Source organism: Gadus macrocephalus, chromosome 7 (assembly GCF_031168955.1).
Source record: "Gadus macrocephalus chromosome 7, ASM3116895v1".
Classification (NCBI taxonomy): Eukaryota; Metazoa; Chordata; class Actinopteri; order Gadiformes; family Gadidae; genus Gadus; species Gadus macrocephalus.
The window spans coordinates 25842970-25866316 of NC_082388.1; the positions used below are offsets into that span (position 1 = coordinate 25842970).

General features: G+C 49.1%; 1 protein-coding gene across 2 annotated transcripts in view; it reads left to right on the plus strand.

Annotated features, from left to right (window-relative positions):
- LOC132462101 (transcriptional regulator ATRX-like) overlaps nucleotides 1-23347 on the plus strand; it is a 36661-nt gene that overhangs the window by 5916 nt on the left and 7398 nt on the right. Inside the window, exons 10-28 of one of the 2 annotated variants that reach the window (XM_060057699.1) lie at nucleotides 105-171; nucleotides 3740-3894; nucleotides 4137-4283; nucleotides 4364-4523; nucleotides 4618-4723; nucleotides 5012-5185; nucleotides 8837-8981; nucleotides 10305-10414; nucleotides 10886-11029; nucleotides 13031-13208; nucleotides 14313-14450; nucleotides 16392-16567; nucleotides 17942-18059; nucleotides 18935-19071; nucleotides 20097-20170; nucleotides 20646-20755; nucleotides 21608-21767; nucleotides 22221-22315; nucleotides 22408-22516. In XM_060057699.1, coding sequence (XP_059913682.1) covers nucleotides 105-171; nucleotides 3740-3894; nucleotides 4137-4283; nucleotides 4364-4523; nucleotides 4618-4723; nucleotides 5012-5185; nucleotides 8837-8981; nucleotides 10305-10414; nucleotides 10886-11029; nucleotides 13031-13208; nucleotides 14313-14450; nucleotides 16392-16567; nucleotides 17942-18059; nucleotides 18935-19071; nucleotides 20097-20170; nucleotides 20646-20755; nucleotides 21608-21767; nucleotides 22221-22315; nucleotides 22408-22516 — 2503 coding nt within the window. The remainder of the gene's footprint in view (nucleotides 1-104; nucleotides 172-3739; nucleotides 3895-4136; nucleotides 4284-4363; nucleotides 4524-4617; nucleotides 4724-5011; nucleotides 5186-8836; nucleotides 8982-10304; nucleotides 10415-10885; nucleotides 11030-13030; nucleotides 13209-14312; nucleotides 14451-16391; nucleotides 16568-17941; nucleotides 18060-18934; nucleotides 19072-20096; nucleotides 20171-20645; nucleotides 20756-21607; nucleotides 21768-22220; nucleotides 22316-22407; nucleotides 22517-23347) is intronic. The other variant, XM_060057700.1, reaches the window with a different exon arrangement.

Here is a 23347-nt window from a genome sequence, read left to right on the forward strand (position 1 = left end):
CTTTCAATAGACGATTCAACATGTGTGTGATGTGTGTGTGTGTGTGTGTGTGGATGGTCGGTGTGCAGTAACGGAGCATCTGTTCCATGTGTTCTTTGATCAAGGTGATGAAGACCTGTCCCACTCTGGGCCCTCTTGGGCAGCAGAAGATGACGATGACCCAGAAAATAGGTATGGTTCAAAAACTTTGGACATAGTGCCTCATACAAGCGCGGCTAGATGCAAGCAAAGGCCTAACAGCTCACAACCCAGGTCCGGTCCACAATCTGACCTCAAAACCGCCCTATCGCTGAGGTCCAAGCCTAAATCCGGCCACAAATGTTCCCAAACCCGCAGGCGCAAGTCCCGCCCCAAACCGTTACCAAATACGCGCTCGAGCCAGGCAAGACCCAAACGTAGCTGCAGTCAGGCCCAGGGAAAAGTGAAGTACTCACTGTGATGAGGGGCTTCACGTATTGTCTGGAAGTCTAACCGCCTTCCTCCCTACTCAGTGACTCTGAAACCGTCCTCTGTGGTTTGATTCTCTTGTTAAAAGCGGTGGGCTTTTTAGTATTCCGGAGTGTAGCGAAGACGCGGTCACTCACCCTGAACTTCAACAAGTGTTACTCACTGATTTGCACCCCGTATTCTATTTGTTGTTCTGTTTTCGTTTTTTTTTTTTCTGCCTTTTCAGTTTCACTGTGTTTCACTGTTACTCCCGATGCACAAGAGAGTAAAAACGAACATGCTTTTAACGTTATGTAAAGCATAGATACTCACTGAATGCTGTGACGTACGCAGGTGAAGTATGCAAGTTTACAAGCTCCCGTCTGACATTTCATTCGGAAATACCTCCGAGATGTAAGTGAGAGCGATTTATGATACCAACCAGTATAATACTAAATAGGGATGCACCGAAATGAAAATTCTTGGCCGGACATTTTCGGTGGCCGAATATTCGGTGCATCCCTAATACAAAAGTTTCTAGAAACACTAAGATTGGACTCTTGACGATTGGAGCGCGACATGCTGCTCTTTGCACATAGAAACTTAGATGCTTCACCTCATCCTGCCGGTGCTGTACCACAGAACCGAACCCCATGCTAAAGTTCTACTCCTCCTCCGCGGAGACCAACTTGATATGTTTTAACTCATCTAGGAAATGACTGTTGTACAGGACCGTCTGTGAATACAACACAAATCCTGAAATAAAGGAGATTTCACACTGCCGTGATAATTGTTTGGTTTTGCGTCACCTAGGTCTTCAACTCGAGGCCATGAGGTCCCGTTAGTCCCAGGCACTTTCCAGACGTCTCTGGGAGCTAATGGCTTTCAGAGTAAAGGTGTAATTTGGGCTTGGGTTGATCCGAGTGCCCATGTCTTGTTACGTGGGTTTAAAGTTTGAATAGACTATTCATTATTTTACATACCTACGCCTTTTAATTAGTCAATATCTAAAAAAAAAAAGGTGATCATCTCCCACCCACGTTTCCTGGGAATAGCTCGCACTTTTCGGTGTTTTCTCCTGGAGAACGTTTAGAGAAAAGAAATGTATACCAACCAAGGGTGAGGAAACTGGATTGCAGTCGATTCCATTTCTAACCTGCCTTAATGTTCCTGTGTCATGCTGTCGACGCAACCTCGAAGCCTTGCATCATCCCCGGGGTGTTCTTGTAGGCGTCAAGAGGGCCACAAGACGGGCCACGCCCAGCTGCGGACCCTAACCGCGATTAAGCAGCATGCGTACGAACCACTTCCACACTGGGACATTCAAATGCATAAATAGGTGCATTCAGACGTTCGCTTTTGGTCTGGCGTGTCATTGTAAAATGACAATACGTTTAAATTACTTATGTGGAAGATGAGATGGCTGTAGTTCCTATTTGGGGTTAAGGTCCCTGTTTATTATGATCATGATCATTCTGTCATGTGTCGCCCTGCCCTCTTCACTTCCCGAAACGGAGCGAATAACTAGAAAGCACATTTCCACAGCTAGTATTCTATCGACTTTAGAGATCAGCGTGATGGTGAGTCACTCCTAACCGGGCCGTCATCCACTGTAGTTTTAGACGGTACCCCTTTAAATGAACGTCTGGACATGACATGTTCTGTGGACGCTGAGGAACCAGACCTCCGTTTCTGCCCTCCTCGTAGTGGGATTGGGATGTGGAGTTTTATGTTCTCCATGAGTCTGCGCACTTCTTCCATTTCATCCTAACGTCTGACCCTAAAATGTCTCATGGGAGTCCCGGCAGAAAAGATCAATAATGCTTGTGGTTCAATTAGCTGTCAGAGGACCTAGCCTAGCCCAGCATAGGGTACCCTGTCTGTAGCTAACGCTAGTTACGGAGCTCACTGAGCACACGGTGAACACGGAGTACGCTCACGTCTTCATCATGAGCGTTGATATGATATATCTCTTCCCCACCTTATTTGTATAAAATTTAAATGATGACAACATGACGCCCCAGTAAAACCAGACTTTATTGACCTCCACCTTAGTTTTACTGCTGCTGCGTCAAACTAATATAAATGCCGTAAATGAACGTCCCTTCCCTGCTCCCTGTCAAACGACAACTGGAAGTGCTTCTGCGGTCAGCAGTAGTGGGAGGAGTGCTTTGGGATTTCCAAATATGCAAAGTATTGCAAATGCTGCCGCCCTGAGCTCGTCGTGCAGACCTCCCCGTGACCTCCCGGGCTGCAGACTGTTGTTTTACTTTCAGGTCTTGTGGTGGATGGTTCTCGGCTGGCGGCTGATGAGGTGGTGGTGGTGGTGGTGGTGGTGGTGGTGGTGGTGGTGATGATGATGGTGTTTCTTCCTGAGTAATGGGTCTCATGTCTTTCTCCTTTCTCTTCCATATGCTTTCTCTCTCTTCAAAGATGACGACCCCGCTCAGGCCTCCACTGCCTTAGATAAGCGGGAACGTTCGAGCGCATTCTAATAAGAAGTGTTTAGTGTTGGCGCAGGGCCCGGTCCGAGGGGGTATCTAGACTGACCATCCCCACTGAACTCGGTGGGGTAGAACAAAAGGCCTTATCTCAGCTGGGAGGGCCCTGTGTCTGTGTGTGTTTCGTTGTGTAGAGACAGTGTGCGCCCTGGCAAGGGGGTTTTGTGCGGCAAAAAAAAACAAAGACTTGAGGCGAAACGAAGCTCGCCGCCGGACAAAGGAACATTAAAACAATGTTTATGTTAAACATATTTCCAGTGCTAGACATGTAACGTGTGCATTATATCCATGTTTCTCGTGTCATGCATGTCTTAGCATCCTGTTGTTGATGTTTTGTTTCAAGATTGACTGAAATGAGCTCCGCGCCGCCAAATCTTCTGTAATAAATTATTACATCTGATGTCTCTGGTCTTTTTATGCATTTTCTTTTCGATCATATAACGTTTTAAGTATAAAATTATATTGTGATTATTGTTCATTTAGATGTTTAAATTCGATGTATGCACCTTAAATCACAGATCTGCTCATTGGCATCTTGGAGCAAAAATAATGACAATGCATGACTGCTTATTTGACTCTATGGTCGCTGCCTATTTAGGTTAACGAGCAGAGGAAAGCATTCACGGACACAGTTTGAATAAACGAGATTGAATCCATGAGCATTTTCATAGAAGTGATTCAACCCCCCCCCCCCCCCCGCCCATCCCCATCCACGAAACACAGCTGCAGATGCACATCTGGTCAGGAAGGGTTGCATGTAATGATGAAATGACCCTCAGGTACTCTCTCCTTCTCTTCCCCCACTTCTGAAGAATCGCTAAGAAAATACTCTTGGCCCAAATCAAAGCCGACTACTCTTCGGGGGACGATTTGTCGTCGGACGATGACCTGCAGGAAGAGGAAGACTCCACTTCAGAGGAAGAGGAGGGGCTTGAGGGCAGGAAGGAGGACGAAGGCGATAACGGAGGTAAGTGATGAACTCAGACTTCCAACATGACTCATGGTTTTGAAACGCTTGCAGGCGTCTCCCAAGCACAGACCTGTAGCGCATCTCTTGTTTATGCCACCAACCTTAAAGACATCTAGTTAAACTCAGATCATCAGCCACTGGTACCTACCCGACCACAAGGGGTCCAGCGCTGCCCAGCCAGGCCTGTAATCATAATAATAATAATGTCTTTGGCCCCTCTGCGTACGTGTGGCGCTCAGAGCGGGAGTCCGGCTCCGCCTCCGAGGCCTCCGGCAGCGGGTCCGACGCCCCCGGCAGCAGACACCACCTCCTCCGTCACAAGCTCACCTTCGGGGACAAGGCCCCCACCCAGAAGGAGGGCAAGAGGACCGCCAAGACCCCCCGAGGTAAGCCGGACCCTGTGGGGGGCAGGGGGCTACAGACCCGGGAGCGGGGGGAGCTGATGTGTCGTGTTGCTTGCGGTCAGACGGCGACAGTGGCGGGGAGGACACGTCCACCACGTCCACCACGTCGGTGTCGGACCAGGACCAGGACCAGGACCTCTGTGAGGAGCTGAGTCTGTCGGAGGTGGACGAAGGAGACGACGAGGGGGGGGAGGACGAGGAGGGCGGAGGAAGGTCCAAAAGGTGCGAGCCTCTTCACTTCAGTGTGTTGGGAGGTTTGTCGTTCGGTGTGAGAAGGTGAAGGGGTGGGCTGAAGGGTTTGCTCTCCTCTCGGCAGGGGGTCTGTCAGCGGGGACAAGGAGGGCACCCGGAGCTACCTCCAGAGGCTGCAGAAGACCAAGCCGTCCTACATCGTGCTGTCGGACTCTGACAGCGAAGGGAAGGTATCTGAACACCGCCGCACTGGTGTTGGCTCTCATATCCCCCTCCCACCCTTACCCCCCACACCACCCATTAACTGGACACCACCCTTAACCCTGGACACCACCCTGACACTGAACATTTACCTTTGCACATTAAACTTCATCTGTACTTCCTGTGCCAAGGGTACTTCCTGTTCCATCCTGGTACTTCCTGTTAAGGTGGTTCTCCATGGAAACCCACTTTAGATACTTTAGTCTAATTGTGTCCAACCCGTCACCGATGTAATCCTTGCATGTTGTGTCTCCCAGGAGGAGGGGGAGGAGGAGGAGGACAGCAAGAACACGTCGAAGGGCAGGAGGAAGATCCGCGGCATCCTGAACGACGAGCACCTCCGGGCGGAGACGCTGGCGGCGCTCCGTGAGGAGGAGGAGCGCCGGAAGCGGCTGGCGGAGCGGGAGAAGCAGAGGGACGAGCTCAGAGAGGTGAGGCGGCGTCTGGTCCGAGGGGAGCTCCAGTCAGAACCTCCTGGGCTCAGATCAGCCTAACCGTACTGTAGGGATGCTCGATTATGGAACAAATCATAATCACGATTAAAACATGATGTATTTATTCAGCATGTCTCTCCCAAAAAGAACTTTGTAACTGGGAACTTTGAAATTTCGGCTTAAAAAAATACAGGAATTGGGAACATTTTAAAATCTAAAATATTGTAGAGATATGCATTCAGCGGTTCTTTCTTTGTTCTCGTTTGACGCAAAATCGAAAATCGCGATCAAAATTCGATTGATCGCCCAGCCCTACCTTACTGTACCTTCACAACAAAAGCTACAAAGCGTTCCGAGCGATAAACGCCCATTGACTTTCTATTAGACCTGAGCGATAAAGCGAAAGGAGCGATAAAACGAGAGTTACGTATGTAGCTACGGTTCTATGAATTCTGGATGACCGCCAGAGGCAGTGCTGAACACTGGATGTCATCCATCGCGCATGCGCAGGTCGAGTATTTAATATCAACGAAGTCACACGTGACCGGGGATGACGTCGGGCCGCCCGTCTATATAAGCCCACGTCACTCTCCAAGATGTCCCTTCAGAATCTCCTTGCAAGATTCCGAGTGACAGAGAACTCTGGCGGTCATCCAGAATTCATAGAACCGTTGTTACATGCGTAACTCTCGTTCTATTTCATTCTTACTGACCGCCCGAGGCAGTGCTTAACACTGGATGACTATTACCGACGTAGTCACGAGGAATCCTGTACCCATCTATTAGGAAGGGCCTGAGGGTTCCTGAAAAACAGCTGCAGCCACTGCGTGGTGAGCAGCTACATTGACCCTGTAAAACGGGCATACTGTATGCAGTATGCAAAGGTGCATACTGAAGCCCAGGAGGCCGCTGCACAAATCTCATCTAGAGGCACTCCTCGTAGTGCTGCCCAGGAGGTGGAGACACTCCTGGTGGAATGGCCTCTGATGTTAAGAGGGAAAGGCAGTCCTTTTGACTTGTATGCCTCCTCAATTACCTCCACCACCCACTTGGAAAGCCTCTGTCTGGACAGCGCTTGCCCCTTCCTCGGGCCCCCGTAGCAGACAAACAGGCCATCAGACTGGCAAAACCCCGCAGTTTCCTGTATGTAACGTCTCAAGGCTCTCACCGGGCAGAGTAGTTCTCCTGAACTAGCTTCCTCATCTGGCGGGTGTGAGGGGCCGTAAGCTGCTAGCTCTATGACCTGATTATAGTGGGCCGAAGGCAGCCTCTTTGGAAAAAAAGATGGGTTAGGCCACAGTGCCACCCCTGTGCCATCTGAGTTCCAGCGTATGCACTGTTCACTCACCGACAACGCATGAAGCTCACTCACACGCTTGGCTGACGCGATCGCTAGAAGAAAGGCAACCTTTGTCGACAGCCATTTCAGTGGCGCCTGATCCAGGGGCTCAAACGGGGGGGAGGCGGAGGGCTCCAAGTACCAGAGGTAGGTCCCATGAGGAAACCTTGACACCCCGTTGGGGGTTCCTCCGCTGGACTCCTTTAAGAAATCGGGTCACCAAAGAATGAGACCACACCATCTGGCTATCATCGTTAATGTGCCTGGATGAAATGGCAGCCACATAGACCCTTAAAGTGGAAGCAGATAGCTTCCTATCCAGTAAGGACTGCAAAAAACGCAGTATAATTGGCACTGAGGAACACTCCGGTACCTCTCTCTGAGCCTCACACCACTTTCACACCATATCTTCCGCCTGTTAGCATAAAGTGCCCCGGTGGAGGGAGCTCTTGAGTCTATGATGGTTTGAACTACCTCCTGGTCACATTCCATTATAAGTGGATCAGGCCCCTCAAAGGCCAAACCCATAGCTGCAGGCACTCTGGTCTGGGGTGCCAGATGTGGCCCCCCAGCTGTGAGAGCAGGTCCCGCCTCTAAGCGACGACATCAGCCTACCAAGCTCTCTGGTCATGAAGGCAAACGCCTGCAAAGACGTGTCACTTAGACTCTGCACTGAAGTATCTGCACTGGATGATTGCAAGGACTGAGACAGGGCGAGTATCAAATGGGACATGGAGTTCCCGATACGGCCCATACGTGCCGCTGTGTCATAGCACTTTGTTAATAGGTCATCAGTGATGCGACACTGTGGCCTGGGACAGCGAGCCTTCGGCCTCAACACCTCCTCTGGTGCCACAATGAGGGAGGCAATGGTCGGCTCCACGGCTGGCCTTTGGTCCAGTCCATGCCGGCTAGCATTCTGCATTGAAGCCAAGGCCCTGCTGTCACTGGTGTGATGAGATAGAGATCTGGGGTCTGGCCAGCATCTGTGAAGCTCCTCAATATATGGCTGGGAGGGAGGCACAGAAAAAGTATCCTGTGGCGGGACACGCCTAAAGAATGCACTAGCTGGAGCGATTGCTGCTGGAGCCTCATCCACCTCTAAGCGTGCCAGTGCCATTCGGGCCACTGGCTTAACCGTGGCTGGGGAAGGTTCTGAGCCTGCCCTAGACCCACTCCCTACATGCTGGGAGCCATCTTCAGAAGCCTGGGTAGAAGCCTCTACCTCACCCTGTCCCGGCTTCATAGAACATAGCTTCATAGGCTTCATTGAAATGGCTACAGGAAGCCCTCGTAGACGGGGCATCTCCGTCCCATTCTGGCGTAGTTGGAGCCTCAGCCTGAGGGATTGACCCCTGGGTTGACGCCAACCTGACTGGCTGAAGGTTAAAGGGCAAACTCTTAATCTCAGCGAACTCTGACAGTAGCTTGTCCACTTTGGCAGCATAACCGTCAGCCTTCCTAGCCTTCTTCCTGGGCGGGGCAGCCCTGGGTGGGGAGCGTACCCGTACCACTGGTTCTCTTCCAGGCGGGGGAAGCTCACCTTCAACCTGAGGTCCTTCCACCTCGGCTGGTCTTGCCACTTTTAGCCCATGTGGCATGAAACTGCAATTCATACACTGTTCGTCGGACAGCCCCTCCCTCAGGTGGACCACACCGAGGCATGCGGGGCATTCATCATGTCCATCTAGGGATAGCAGTGGAGCCATGCAAGTGCGGCAACCATGTGAGCCTAACATGTTGGGGGAATTAAGCTATCCAAAATAGTACTTTTCGGGAGTCATTTTGTAGTTTTTATAGCTTTTATAGCTTTTTATAGCTGCTAGGCGTAAAGAGTTCACCGTTCAAAGATCGCAGTCGAGATCGTAATCTCCGGTTAGTGCAACACGGAGTATTCGATTTGGAACAACACTGAGATCTGAGTGTGGACAGTGTGCTACGTTTAAGGGTCCTCATGGAAGCATGGATATGGGAACTGGTCTACCCTGAGCGCTACACAGTTATGGGTCATCGTGTGACCTCCATCTGTTCTCCCTCCACCCATTCCCCTCCACCCCTCCCCCTCTCCTCCACCCCTTCTCCTCCACCCCGCCCCCTCCCCCTCTCCTCCACCCCTCCCCCTCCTCCACCTTTTCTTCCCCTTTTCTCCCCCTCCCCCTCTCCTCCACCTTTTTACCCCTCTCCTCCACCCCTCCCTCTCCCCCTCTCCTCCACCCCTTCCCCTCCCCCTCTCCTCCACCCCTTCCCCTCCCCCTCTCCTCCACCTTTTCTCCCCCTCCCCCTCTCAACCTCCACCCGTCCTCCACCAGGTGATCGTCATCGGCGACGAGCTGTCCCAGGTGGTGGAGCCCATCACCACCAAGCTGGTCCTGGACCTGGACGGGCCCACCAAGGAGCCTCTGGTCCAGGTGCACCGCAACCTGGTCACCCGGCTCAAGCCCCACCAGGTGGACGGTAGGTCACCCCCCCCCCCTAAGCCCCACCAGGTGGACGGTAGGTCACCCCCCCCCCCCCCTAAGCCCCACCAGGTGGACGGTAGGTCACCCCCCCCCCCCCTAAGCCTCACCAGGTGGACGGTAGGTCACCCCCCCCCCCCCACCAGGTGGACGGTAGGTCGCCCCCCCCCCCCACCAGGTGGACGGTAGGTCACCCCCCCCCCCCCCAAGCCTCACCAGGTGGACAGCAGGTCACCCCCCCCCCCCCCCCCAAGCCTCAACAGGTGGACGGTAGGTTACCTCCTGCTGGCCACGCCCCACTTGTGATGTCACAAAAAGGTAGACGACCGTGATGATTGAAATTATTTTATTAGGATGTACCATCTCGTTTTCGAGGGGCACCTGAACAAAATATCCATGAGAGCACTGAGAAGCTTTTTGAGGGTTGGGACCGTGCAGGTAATGGCTATAGACCTTTTCCATCTCACTTCCTGTCCATGAAATAAAATCTAGCCTTCCCTGTAGTTACATCACAAGTGGGCGTGTCCGCCCAGATGCATGCTGGGATGGATCGACCTACCCGTTGGTATGGCCCCCTTGTGATGTCACTAGCGGTAGATTCAGTGTTGTTTTCGTCAGGCAAGACGAAAACGAAAATGACGTCGTCAGACCCCTTTTTTCCATGACGAAAATGAGACTAAGACGAACGTCACCAAAGCCATATAAAGACTAAAATGTGACGAAAAATGTAGACATTTTCGTCAGACGAGAACTAGACGAGACTAAATTGTTAGTGAGTGGACGAACAAAGTTTCAAAACATGCTTTTTTCCCACCAACTATAATATGCGTGCAATGTCAATCAAGAGCTCAGACATCAGAAATGGAGCCAGCTGCTTGTCTTAACAGTCACGCCCCCATCACACACTAAAAGCCTCGCTCGCGCGCAGCTGCGCCTGCACGCACACGGCACACAGAGTTTTCGTCGGACTAAAACTAGACTAAAACCTTTTGAGTTTTCGTCAGACTAAAACTAGACTAAAACTTTCAAAGATAGAAATTACTAAAATGGGACTAAAACTAAGAAGCATTTCGTCAAAAAGACTAAGACTAAAACTAAATCTAAAATGCCTGCCAAAAACAACACTGGGTAGATTCCTGGTTTGATGCGGCCTCCCCCCCTTGTGATGTCACTAGCGGTAGATTCCTGGTTCGTTGTGGCCACTCCCCCTTGTGATGTCACTAGCGGTAGATTCCTGGTTCGATGCGGCCTCTCCCCCTTGTGATGTCACTACTGGTAGATCCCTGGTTCGATGTGGCCTCCCCCCCCTGTGTCTCCCCAGGGGTGCAGTTCATCTGGGACTGCTGCTGTGAGTCGGTGCAGAAGGCCAACTCCTCGCTGGGCTCGGGCTGCATCCTGGCCCACTGCATGGGCCTGGGCAAGACGCTGCAGGTGACCTACGCCTGCACCCCATCCAGGGCCGCGATCACTGCCCCCATCACCATGCTGTTAATGGTTTATGGCTGTGCCAAACATTTTAGTTGATCCGTTGCAAGATTCCATATTCAAAAATTAAAACGACAATTTCCCGAGATAATGTTTGATTACGAAATTCCATTACGATATCCGAGTACAATATTCAAGTGGAAAGTCCATTAAAATGTTCCAAAATGATATTCTATTACGATATCCCGTTACAATATTTCAAAAATTATATTTTATTACGATGTATACAATTACGAAATTGTGAAATGATATTCCATAGCGATGTTCAGAATTGATAATACATGACGATATTCAAAAATGATATTCTGTTATGATGTTCAATTACGAAACTACTGGATAGCGGAATTCCATTCCGACGTTCCGGTCCGGCCTTCCATCCATGTGACGCTCCCTGTGGCGTTCCCGCTCCTCTTCCAGGTGGTGACGTTCCTCCACACCATGCTGCAGTCGCGCTGCCTGCGGTTCCGGACGGCGCTGGTGGTCTGCCCGCTCAACACCATCCTCAACTGGGTGGCTGAGTTCAGCAAGTGGCAGGAGGGGATGGGCAGCGACCGGGTCACGGTACACACACACACACTGTATACACGCACGCACGCACACACACACACACACACACACACACACACACACACACACACACACACACACACACACACACACACACACACACACACACACACACACACACACACACACACACACACACACACACACACACACGCACGCACACTGTATACACACACACACACTATACACACACACACACACACACACTATATACACACACACGTGTCCAATGCTGCCACCAGTGGCAGCATTGGACTTTGAAAGCTGGTGGGCAGCATGTCTTGGACTACAAGGGCAGAAGGAAAGGATGCAAAGCCAATTAGTCAAATCAGGCCTACTCTTGATTTGTAAAACTAAATCATTGGGCCTATTTTTGCCCTCAATGACTGAAGCTATTGGTTGTATTTGGCTACGTTCATTTTTTTTTCAGCTACAATTGTTTTAAGAAAAATAAAGAAACAATACCAAAAGTGATGCCATTTATAATGCATCATGCTCTGAATCATTCACTAACTTCCTTTCCACAATATCAAACAGAACGGTCAGGGTAACAAACATTAAAAGAACAACAAGAACGTTATTTCACAACTATTTACATGGGCTGTAAGCCTAACATTGTTTGAGGAAATGGATGCTAATGGATGTTTCAGAATGTTGTTCATTTATAGATCAATTCAACCCTCCTCGCGGGCTCGGCAGCCCGGCCGCGGGCTACGGAAACGTCAATATAAGCGAACAGAGCCACACTGTACCGCAGCGGACATTAGCGGACGCTACGACAACCAAAGAACCCGCTCAGTCGAATGCCTCGTTTCCACTGAGCGGGTTCTTTGGTTGTCGTAGCGTAGACTTGAGGGGATAACCCCTCCCTCCGGGCCGCTCCACACCCAGGACTCCTGCTCATTGGTTCATAGCGCAGCCAGGGCTTCAGCCTATTCGTGAATAGACGTGCGCGGGATCCAGATCCCTTGGCTAGTCACACCCACTCAGAGGAGGACTATCCTCCTCTCTCCCATTGAACCCCATGTTATTCACCGGCCGCCAACACTTTCGGGGAAATTAATGGGAGTCAATGGAGGCGATAGGGGGTGCTAATGTCTCTACCCAGGGAAACAAACATAACATTATGCAAAGGCATTAAAGTAGTCATATTTAAGGGGATTAATTCATTACAGTAGTCTGGACAACATTTTTAATTCTCAACAATCTTAAGGAGGATCTTCTTCACTCTCCTCACTGGAGAAGCCTCCACTGAAACACGCACACGCTAGAACACACACACAATACATAAACACACACACATGCACACACTATGTACACACACACCCTATATAAACAGACACAAAAACTATACACACACACACGCCCTATATAAACACACACAAACACTATGTACACACACACACACTCTCTCTCTCCCCCTCTCTCTCTCTCTCCCCCTCTCCCCCTCTCTCTCTCTCTCTCTTTCTCTCTCTCTCCCCCTCTCCCTTCCTCTCGCTCTCTCTCCCCCCTCTTTCTCTCTCTCCCCCCCCCACCCCCTCTCACTCTCTCTCTCTCTCTCCCCCCCCCTCTCTCTGGTAACGGTGCATCCTCCGTCCTGCTCTCAGGTAGGGATCGACCGATATATCGGTCGGCCGATATTATCGGCCGATATTCGCGGTTTTTACGTGTATCGGTATCGGCCGATACGCGGCTGATTTTCGCGGATATTTATTTTTATTTATTTTATTTTTTTACTTGTTCTACCTCACCTGTTTTTAATATTTGTTAAATATTGTTCATCTACTTGTTCTTACTTGTTCTACTTCACCTGTTTTTACTATTTGTGAAGTATTGTTTTTTTTAATTGAAGTTCAATAAATGTTCCTTTAAAAAGATAAATAAATAAAAATCGGCTCAAGAAAATCGGTATCGGCGTATCGGCTAAGGCTGATGAAAAAATATCGGTATCGTATCGGCCCTAAAAAATCGGTATCGGTCGATCCCTGCTCTCAGGTGACGGAGCTGGCGACGGTGAAGAACGCGGTGGGCCGGCAGCTGGCGCTGCAGCGCTGGCAGCGGGACGGGGGCGTGATGATCATGGGCTACGAGATGTACCGCAACTTCTCCCTGGGCCACAGGATCAAGGACCCCAGCGCCAAGAAGGTGTTCCACAGCACGCTGGTGCAGCCCGGTCAGAGCCCCAACACACACGCACGCACACACACACACACACACTAGAGCCCGACCGATATATCGGCAGGCCGATATTATCGGCCGATATTAGGCATTTTTCAAACTATTCGGTGTCGGCATTTATAATGGCCGATAAATGAGCGCCCTCTGTCCACCAGAGGGCGCTCTAACGCCCAAACCCGGTGATTCAGCCCGAGTTAGGCAGAGTGAATGACGGAGATCGACGGAGATCATCGGTGTTGTTCATGTGTGTTCATGGTAAGTTGGCAACTGTCACGAGACATACATTGCTTGAATAACAATTAAAAGAACATCCCCATCAATTCTCTAAAGTCGATAAGCATGACTTAATTCATGACTACCATGTCTAGTTTTGCTGTTACGTGTTAGCTGAGAGTGAAAAGGATTTAAAGGATAACTACAAATAACCAATGCTAGGGAAATGTGTTTGTTTTGTTGCGCGTTTCTGGATTTCTTTTTAATATATATATATATATCGGCCGATATATTGGCATATCGTTTTTTTAAATCACAAAATATTCGTATCGGTATCGACCTTAAAAATTCTATATCGGTCGGGCTCTAACACACACACACACACACACACACACACACACACACACACACACACACACACACACACACACACACACACACACCCCTGGTCAGAACCGCCACCTACAACCTGTTACACACCTGACCTAGCTCAGAACACACACCTGACACATGCGTGCGCGCGCACACACACACACACACACACACACACACACACACACACACACACACACACACACACACACACACACACACACACACACACACACACACACACACACACACACACACACACACAAACACTATATTCGCACAAACACACTATTTACACACACACGCGCTATATATACACACACCTGACCTGGCTCAGAACCTGTCTTGATTCAATATTAACTTTATTTCTAAAACGTCTTCAACACAAATAACAAGGAAGTCCGTTATGGACGGAGCCAGGCGAAGGGAATTGTCCTCATCGGGTCCTTCATCGTGCGTCCTGGTGTCTGACCCCTGACCCCTGACCCCTGACCCCTGACCCCTGACCCTGCAGGTCCAGACTTTGTGATCTGTGACGAGGGCCACATCCTGAAGAACGAGGCGTCCAACATCTCCAAGGCCATGAGCTCCATCGGGACCCGGAGGAGGGTGGTGCTGACCGGGACCCCCCTCCAGAACAACCTGGTGGAGTGTAGGTCCTCTCTCACACACGCACGCACGCACACACACACACACACACACACACACACACACACACACACACACACACACACACACACACACACACACACACACACACACACACACACACACTGTCTCTGTACTGTCTAACCCCTACCTGCTCCTTAGTGACCTGTCTCTGTACTGTCTAACCCCTACCTGCTCCTTAATGACCTGTCTCTGTACTGTCTAACCCCTACCTGCTCCTTAATGACCTGTCTCTGTACTGTCTAACCCCTACCTGCTCCTTAATGACCTGTCTCTGTACTGTCTAACCCCTACCTGCTCCTTAATGACCTGTCTCTGTACTGTCTAACCCCTACCTGCTCCTTAATGACCTGTCTCTGTACTGTCTAACCCCTACTGCTCCTTAATGACCTGTCTCTGTACTGTCTAACCCCTACCTGCTCCTTAATGACCTGTATCTGTACTGTCTAACCCCTACCTGCTCCCTAATGACCTGTCTCTGTACTGTCTAACCCCTTCTTCAACTAAAATTTAACAAGGTCCAGTTACTAAAAATTCCTTCCTTGAAAGGCCCGAACCCCTAACCTACCTCCTAATAGCCTACTTTTGTCAAATACGATCAACACGGCATATTTCCTTATAATTTCAGATGTATTTATTTTCAATTTCCAAATAGCTTACTTTTAACAATGAAAAAGAAGTAAGACAAAGTAACGCATGTTAACATTTCAAGTAAACGAAACAGGTACATTAGGCCTGCATTTCAAGTAAACATCAAAAGTGCATAAGGCCTACATGTCAAGTAAGCAGAACAGGTACACCAGGCCTACACTTCAAATAAACACAAAGTGCATTAGGCCTACATTTCAAGTAAGCAAAACATGTACCCCATCTGTAGTGACTGAGACAACCTTTCTTAGATCAATCCCCCTCTTGCATCTCCTTAATAGCCTCATAAATATCTTCTAGTCTTGCGTGTGTCTCAAGTGGTGTTGGACCCAACAGGTCCTCGCCGATCTCTTTCTTGACTTGATGAAAAAATCGCACATAAACCAAAAGCTGGGCATTATCCGTTACATCTGAAGACTCATCAATGGCTAAGGACATGCATGGGGTACTCTGAACAGCCGCATCAAGCTGTGACACTGCGTCATCTTTTTTTTGTGATACATTTTTTATTTTATGATTTATACAACAAACAGATAGACGTATAGAAAACAGTTAGGCATATGCACAAATAAGACAACATACTACATTTCACATAAACACAAATAAGACAACATACACCAATAAGACATAAACGCAAATAAGACAACATTTGACATTAAACAGTTACACATACACAAATGAGAAAACACACAACATTCATCAACACGCACTCCCCCCCCCCCCCCCCCCCCTCAGATGACAGTGCGTCATCTGATAACATTTGGATTTTGTGGTTGTCGTTGCAGCTGACATTGAGATTTGCTTTATTTTTTCACACAATTCATCCCTTTGTTTACCTCCAAGTAACGCCTCGGCAGCGGCGTTCAAGCACTCCTTCACAACAGTCAAAATCCATGCAATCTCAAGTGAGCATTCATTTACACGTTGCTGGCCTGTAAATGAGTGTGTGAAGACTCGCGTGGACCTCTCATACTGAGCTCTCAGCTCGGATATTTTCCGCGCTCTTACTTCTGACTTCTGGGGATACTTTTCCTCGAAGGATCTGTGATTGGATTCGTAATGTCATTGTCTAACCCCTACCTGCTCTCTGTACTGTCTAACCCCTACCTGCTCTCTGATGACCTGACTTGACTCTAAGTGTCTTTGGATTGAAGCTACTGCTAAGTAACTCCATAGATATGGACAAATGCCTCCTTACATGTCCAACACAGTACGTAGGCCCCAGACTAACCCGGTAGATCCACCAGTAGGTGTTGACCAGCGCGTGTCCCCACAGACCACTGCATGGTCAGCTTCATCAAGGAGAACCTGCTGGGCTCTCTGAAGGAGTTCAGGAACCGCTTCATCAACCCCATCCAGAACGGCCAGTGTGCCGACTCCACCCCCCGCGACGTCCGCATCATGAAGAACCGCGCGCACGTCCTGCACGCCATGTTGGCTGGCTGCGTACAGGTACTGTACTGACACTGACAATAGTGTGTATTACATACTGTAGTAGTACTGGTATCTGGGTACAGGTACTGTACTGACACTGACAATAGTGTGTATTACATACTGTAGTAGTACTGGTATCTGGGTACAGTTACTGTACTGACTCTGACAATAGTATGTATTACAAACTACTAGTACTGGCATCTGGGTACAGGTACTGTACTGACACTGACAATAGTATGTATTACAAACTACTAGTACTGGCATCTGGGTACAGGTACTGTACTGACACTGACAATAGTATGTATTACAAACTACTAGTACTGGCATCTGGGTACAGGTACTGTACTGACACTGACAATAGTATGTATTACAAACTACTAGTACTGGTATCTGGGTACAGGTACTGACACTGACAATAGTATGTATTACAAACTACTGGTATCTGGTACAGGTACTGTACTGACACGACCACTGGTATGTTTAGTACTGGGTTATATACTGTTCTAGTACTACTGTACTGACACACACATGAACTGTTTAGTACTGTAAGTGAACGAGAGAGGGGGGGAGAGAGAGAGTGTGAGAGGGATATAAAGAAGGGGGGAGAGAGGGGGGGAGAGAGTGTGAGGTGGGGGCGGAAGTGTGTTGGAGATGGGGTAAGGGAGAGATTCTGTGAGCGAGAGGAAGAGTGTGAGAGAGAGAGGAAGACAGACAGACAGAGAGAGGGAGACAGACAGAGAGAGAGGGAGACAGACAGAGAGAGAGGGAGACGGACGGAGAGAGAGGGAGACGGACAGAGAGAGAGGGAGACAGACGGAGAGAGAGGGAGACAGACTGAGAGAGGGAGACGGACAGAGAGAGGGAGACGGACAGAGAGAGGGAGACGGACAGAGAGAGGGAGACGGACAGAGAGAGAGGGAGACAGACAGAGAGAGAGGGAGACAGACTGAGAGAGAGGGAGACGGACGGAGAGAGAGGGAGACGGACGGAGAGAGAGGGAGACAGACAGAGAGAGAGGGAGACAGACGGAGAGAGAGGGAGACGGACAGAGAGAGAGGGAGACGGACAGAGAGAGAGGGAGACGGACGGAGAGAGAGGGAGACAGAGAGAGGGAGACAGACAGAGAGAGAGGGAGACAGAGAGAGGGAGACAGACAGAGAGAGAGGGAGACAGACAGAGAGAGAGGGAGACGGACAGAGAGAGAGGGAGACGGACAGAGAGAGAGGGAGACGGACAGAGAGAGAGGGAGACAGACGGAGAGAGAGGGAGACAGACGGAGAGAGAGGGAGACAGACTGAGAGAGAGGGGGGAGAGAGTAGGAGAAGAGTGTGTTGGAGAGAGAGGGAGACGGACAGAGAGAGAGCTCACGTTGTGTTCTCGTTCTCCCCCTAGAGGAGGGACTACTCGGCCCTGACCAAGTTCCTCCCCCCCAAACACGAGTACGTCATGGCGGTGAGGGTGACGCCGCTGCAGTACCGCCTCTACCGCCACTACCTGGACCACTACACCAGTAAGACCCTCTAGTACTGCCACTACCTGGACCACTACACCAGTAAGACCCTCTAGTACTGCCACTACCTGGACCACTACACCAGTAAGACCCTCTAGTACTGCCACTACCTGGACCACTACACCAGTAAGACCCTCTAGTACTGCCACTACCTGGACCACTACACCAGTAAGACCCTCTAGTACTGCCACTACCTGGACCACTACACCAGTAAGACCCTCTAGTACTGCCACTACCTGGACCACTACACCAGTAAGACCCTCTAGTACTGCCACTACCTGGACCACTACACCAGTAAGACCCTCTAGTACTGCCACTACCTGGACCACTACACCAGTAAGACCCTCTAGTACTGCCACTACCTGGACCACTACACCAGTAAGACCCTCTAGTACTGCCACTACCTGGACCACTACACCAGTAAGACCCTCTAGTACTGCCACTACCTGGACCACTACACCAGTAAGACCCTCTAGTACTGTTACATTACACTGTATCAGGGGGGCCCTTGGTCATCCCATCGGGCTGTATCACGTTGCCGTAGGTCTTACCCAAAGTCACATCACAAGTGGGAGAGTCCACACAGATCTGGATGGACTCTCCCACTTGTGATGTCACTAATAGCTGATCAACCTCACAACTCGTGAGGAAATCAGGGCCCTCTGACTGCTTTTAGGTAGCGTAGGTTTCAGAGTGTCCCATGCGGGTGTGCTGTGAGACAGGGGGTACAGAGTGTCCCATGCGGGTGTGCTGTGAGACAGGGGGTACAGAGTGTCCCATGCGGGTGTGCTGTGAGACAGGGGGTACAGAGTGTCCCATGCGGGTGTGCTGTGAGACAGGGGGAACAGAGAGTCTCACGGGGGGTGTCTTTGCAGCGGTGGGACCGGCAGGGGACGGCGGAAGGGTGAAGCCCGGGTCCGGGTCCAGCCTCTTCAAGGACTTCCAGATCCTGGGTCGCGTATGGACCCACCCCTGGTGCCTGCATCTCAACTACATCAGCAAGGAGAACAAGGTGAGAGGGCTCATGACCTCGTTCATAAATGGCGCATTTCCACTGCAGGGTGCGGAACGGATCGGATCGCAAAGGTGCGGGTCGGATCGCGTTTCCACCGCCAAAAGTGGGCGTGACCCGGACTTTGCCGTACCCGTTCCGACCCCATTCTAGGGACTCCTCCGTTGCGGTACCCAAAACGAGACCAGACGCCTGAAAGGGTACCCTGGAATTCTAGCTACACCCCCCCTCCGTTGATTGGTCGACAGAATCGTCACTTCCGGGTGACGCGGGGATAAAAACAAACAAACAGTAGCCTCAAGGTATTATTCTTTACAATTAACATGTCGCGTAAAAAGCTTGCTTGGGCGAACAAGGAGGTGGAGACGTTCGTCTGCATTCTTGCGGAGGAAGACGTTGTTTACGATGTTTACGTAGCTGCCGCGGCGATTGACATCCGGCCTACCACCAAGGGTACTGTCGGCAGTGGAAACGCGACCTCGGAACTGAGCTGGGCTATACTGCCCCCTCCCTACCGCACCTTTGCGATCCGATCCGTTCCGCACCCTGCAGTGGAAATGGGGCAAAAGTGAACCTTACCCTAACTTACCTCTAACCTTGTATGCTGTCTCGTTTTTAATCTATGAAGTGAATCCTGTCTCTTGCCCTTTACGTTGTCTTGTTTTTCTCAACAAATGTTTATTACCAGGTATAGTTAGACTTGTTGAGTCTTTCTTAGCTAAACTGTAGTTAGACGTGGTTTTGTCTTCGTAAACCAAACTGTAGTTAAACGTGGTTTAGTCTTGTAAACTTAACTAAACTGTACTTGGACGTGGTTTTGTCTTTGCAGACTAAACTGTAGTTAGACGTGGTTTAGTCTTGTAAACTAAACTGTAGTTAGACGTGGTTTATTCTTTGTAAACTAAACTGTAGTTAGACGTGGTTTAGTCTTGTAAACTAAACTGTATTTAGACGTGGTTGAATCTTTGTAAACTAACCTGTGGTTTAAGTCTTCATAAACTAAACTAAGTTTTTGTGCTTTCCAGGGGAAGTTTGATGGGAAGAACCAGATAAAAGCTTCTGCCCTGTTGAGTCCAGACGGCGCCACCACGATCAGGAGGTTCATTCTGAAATTATTCATATTATTTATACCAATGTTGTTATTAGGAAATGGTCAGAGGTCATAGAGGTAAGCTTGTCTCTTACATAGATAGCAATCCTGTCAAACAGTCAAATGACAACCATTCAAATACAATAGATGTCATAATTTAAGACAGAATTGTATAACACAAGTTAGTTGACCTTTACTATTCAAGGTAAATCCTTTGAGATTGAACATCTCTTTTCAAAGAGAGACCAGGCTTAGAAGAGCGGCAGTACACTACTTTATAACATTAAAACACATCCCACAACACAGCCAAAGAATACTACGGATATTAGTTAAACAGCTTCCATTAAGGTCAGACACATTAGGATGAGAAGCTGCAGCAAACAGACTGGTTCTCAGGCTGATTCAAGTGTGAAGTGTTTCCACTTCAACTGTGCTGAAGTTATGGTGACCTCATGTTGTCTCCGACTCCCATCCCTCCACCCAGTGAGGCAGGAGGAGGAGCAGGAGGAGGAGCAGGAGGAGGAGCAGGAGGAGACGGGGAGGTGCAGAGCTCAGGGAGCGGGGCGACGTCAAACCAACCCTTCCCAGCTGCAGGTATTTTACAAACTCCATCTCCCATAAACCCTTGCTTCATACCCCTTCACAGTCCGCATCTGCTGAGGGTTAACCTGATGTTGAAACTAATTTGAACCTTTTGTATGTATATATAGTAGAAAATAAAATGCATATCTATATTATATTTATGTGTGTGTGTGTATATATATATATATATATATATATATGTGTGTGTGTATGCTTACAGGTGTAGCTAGTTTACAGGTTTAGCGGTGTAGCTAGTTTACAGGTGTAGCTAGTTTAGCGTTGTAGCTAGATTACAGTATCTAGTTTACAGGTGTAGCTAGTTTACATGTGTAGCTAGTTTACAGGTGTATCTAGTTTACAGGTGTAGCTAGCTTACAGGTGTAGCTAGTTTACAGGTGTATCTAGTTTACAGGTGTAGCTAGTTTAGCGGTGTAGCTAGATTACAGGTGTAGCTAGTTTACAGGTGTAGCTAATTTTTTGACGTTTTAGCTAGATTACAGTATCTAGTTTACAGGTGTAGCTAGTTTACATGTGTAGCTAGTTTACAGGTGTATCTAGTTTACAGGTGTAGCTATCTTACAGGTGTAGCTAGTTTACAGGTGTATCTAGTTTACAGGTGTAGCTAGTTTAGCGGTGTAGCTAGATTACAGGTGTAGCTAGTTTACAGGTGTAGCTAGTTTGGCGTTTTAGCTAGATTACAGTATCTAGTTTACAGGTGTAGCTAGTTTACATGTGTAGCTAGTTTACAGGTGTAGCTAGTTTACAGGTGTAGCTAGCTTACAGGTGTAGCTAGTTTACAGGTGTAGCTAGTGGACAGGTACACCTGATGACAGATGTATCCTGAGGATAGTTCTCTCTGCTCAGGGGCGGGGCTGTCGAACAGCTGGACTGCGAACGGCCCGTCGTCGGAGGGGTGGTACCGCGACCTCTTGACCCCCAGCGACGCCTCGGTCCTGGAGCATTCTGGGAAAATGGTGCTGCTGTTCGAGATCCTCCGCATGGCCGAAGAGCTGGGGGACAAAGTGTAAGAAGCACGCATTCGTAGCCTGGTCCTACCAGACTCTCGTACTTCATTTCATTTGCACAGAGAGTCTGGCCTCTCTCCATTGACAAACGTAAACTCACTTAAAGGCGGGTGTCTGTTGGAGTTGAAAACTATTGGATCTCCCCGGTGCCACTCTGGATCTGCCATAATCAATCGCTAACGTTTGACTACAACTCAAACTAGCGCCCAACCTCAACGTCATTGTTTTCACCCACTCCCTCTGTTGGCTGAATGTACCGGCAAAATTTGGCCGGAGAAAACCCGCAAATATACCGGAAACCCAGACGTAGTACTTAAGGGAAATAAAAATTGAGCGGATGTAAATAAGCGGGCGAAGCCAGGCAAACACATTCCCAGGTTCAAATGCATATATATTTATTATTCTTTTTTGACTATTCATGTCTGAATGGTTCTCTATGGTTTCCTCCCCAGTCTGGTGTTCAGCCAATCCCTGATCTCGTTGGACCTGATGGAGGACTTCCTGATGACCGCCCACAAGAACAGGAAGTCTGGAGGCTTTTATAAAGGTAGGCTCACCTTTATAAAGAGGCACTTTATAATGGTAGTGGGCGGGACAATAGCTGAGCAGTGACTGTGATCGGCCCTCTCCCCTCCGCAGGGAACGGTTCCTGGGTCAGGGACATGGACTACTACCGCCTGGACGGCACCACCAACGCTACGCTCAGGAAGAAGTGGGCGGAGAACTTCAACAACACCGCCAACACCCGGTACGTCTGAACCTGGCCGGACCAGCTTCTGGGTCCTGGGTTTTTCGTTTTCCGGTATCAGAATGCCTCATTTTGTCATGGCATTAACGGACCTCAAACTAACTGAGGTCAAAGCGATCATCATTGACCTCAGTGCGGCATATCTTTATTTATATATGAACGGCTTCAAGTCCCTTAGATTAGACTTTCCCTTACCCTAACCTTTCACCTGAGTATTACATTTCCCTTTCCATTTACATTGAGGGCATTTAGCAGAAGCTTTTACCCAAAGCGTCTTACAATAAGTACATTTGTCAGGAGAAAGAGAAACAACAATATATTGCTGTCGGTAGAGTAAGGACGTTAGTAGAACCAAGTGCCAAGCACTAACGACCGCTAGGTTAACCCATTCCCCATTTACAGCAAAGATAGCTAAGATAAGATGCTACACGATGCTAAGCACTATTTTTAAGTGCAAGGATGTACAACATACGTGTGTACATAAAGTGCCAGGACGTACAACATACGGCAATTACATAAGAGGTGTGTGTGGGGGGTAAGTGGGGAGGCCATACAGAGTCTAGGTGAACACTGAACAAGGGAGGCTTGAGTCCTTTGCAGAGTCTTCCCTTAGCCTGAGCCTACCTTATCCTGCTTGATTATGGAAAAAAATCATGATCACGATTATTTTGGTCAATATTTAAATCACGATTATTCAAGCGATTATTTTTGAAAAACATTTTGCAAACATGATAGATTCATTCAGCATGTCTCTCCCAAAAAACCCTTTGCAACTGAGAACTTTGAAATTTCGCCTTATAAAAATACAAAACATGGTCAAAAAGAAAATAT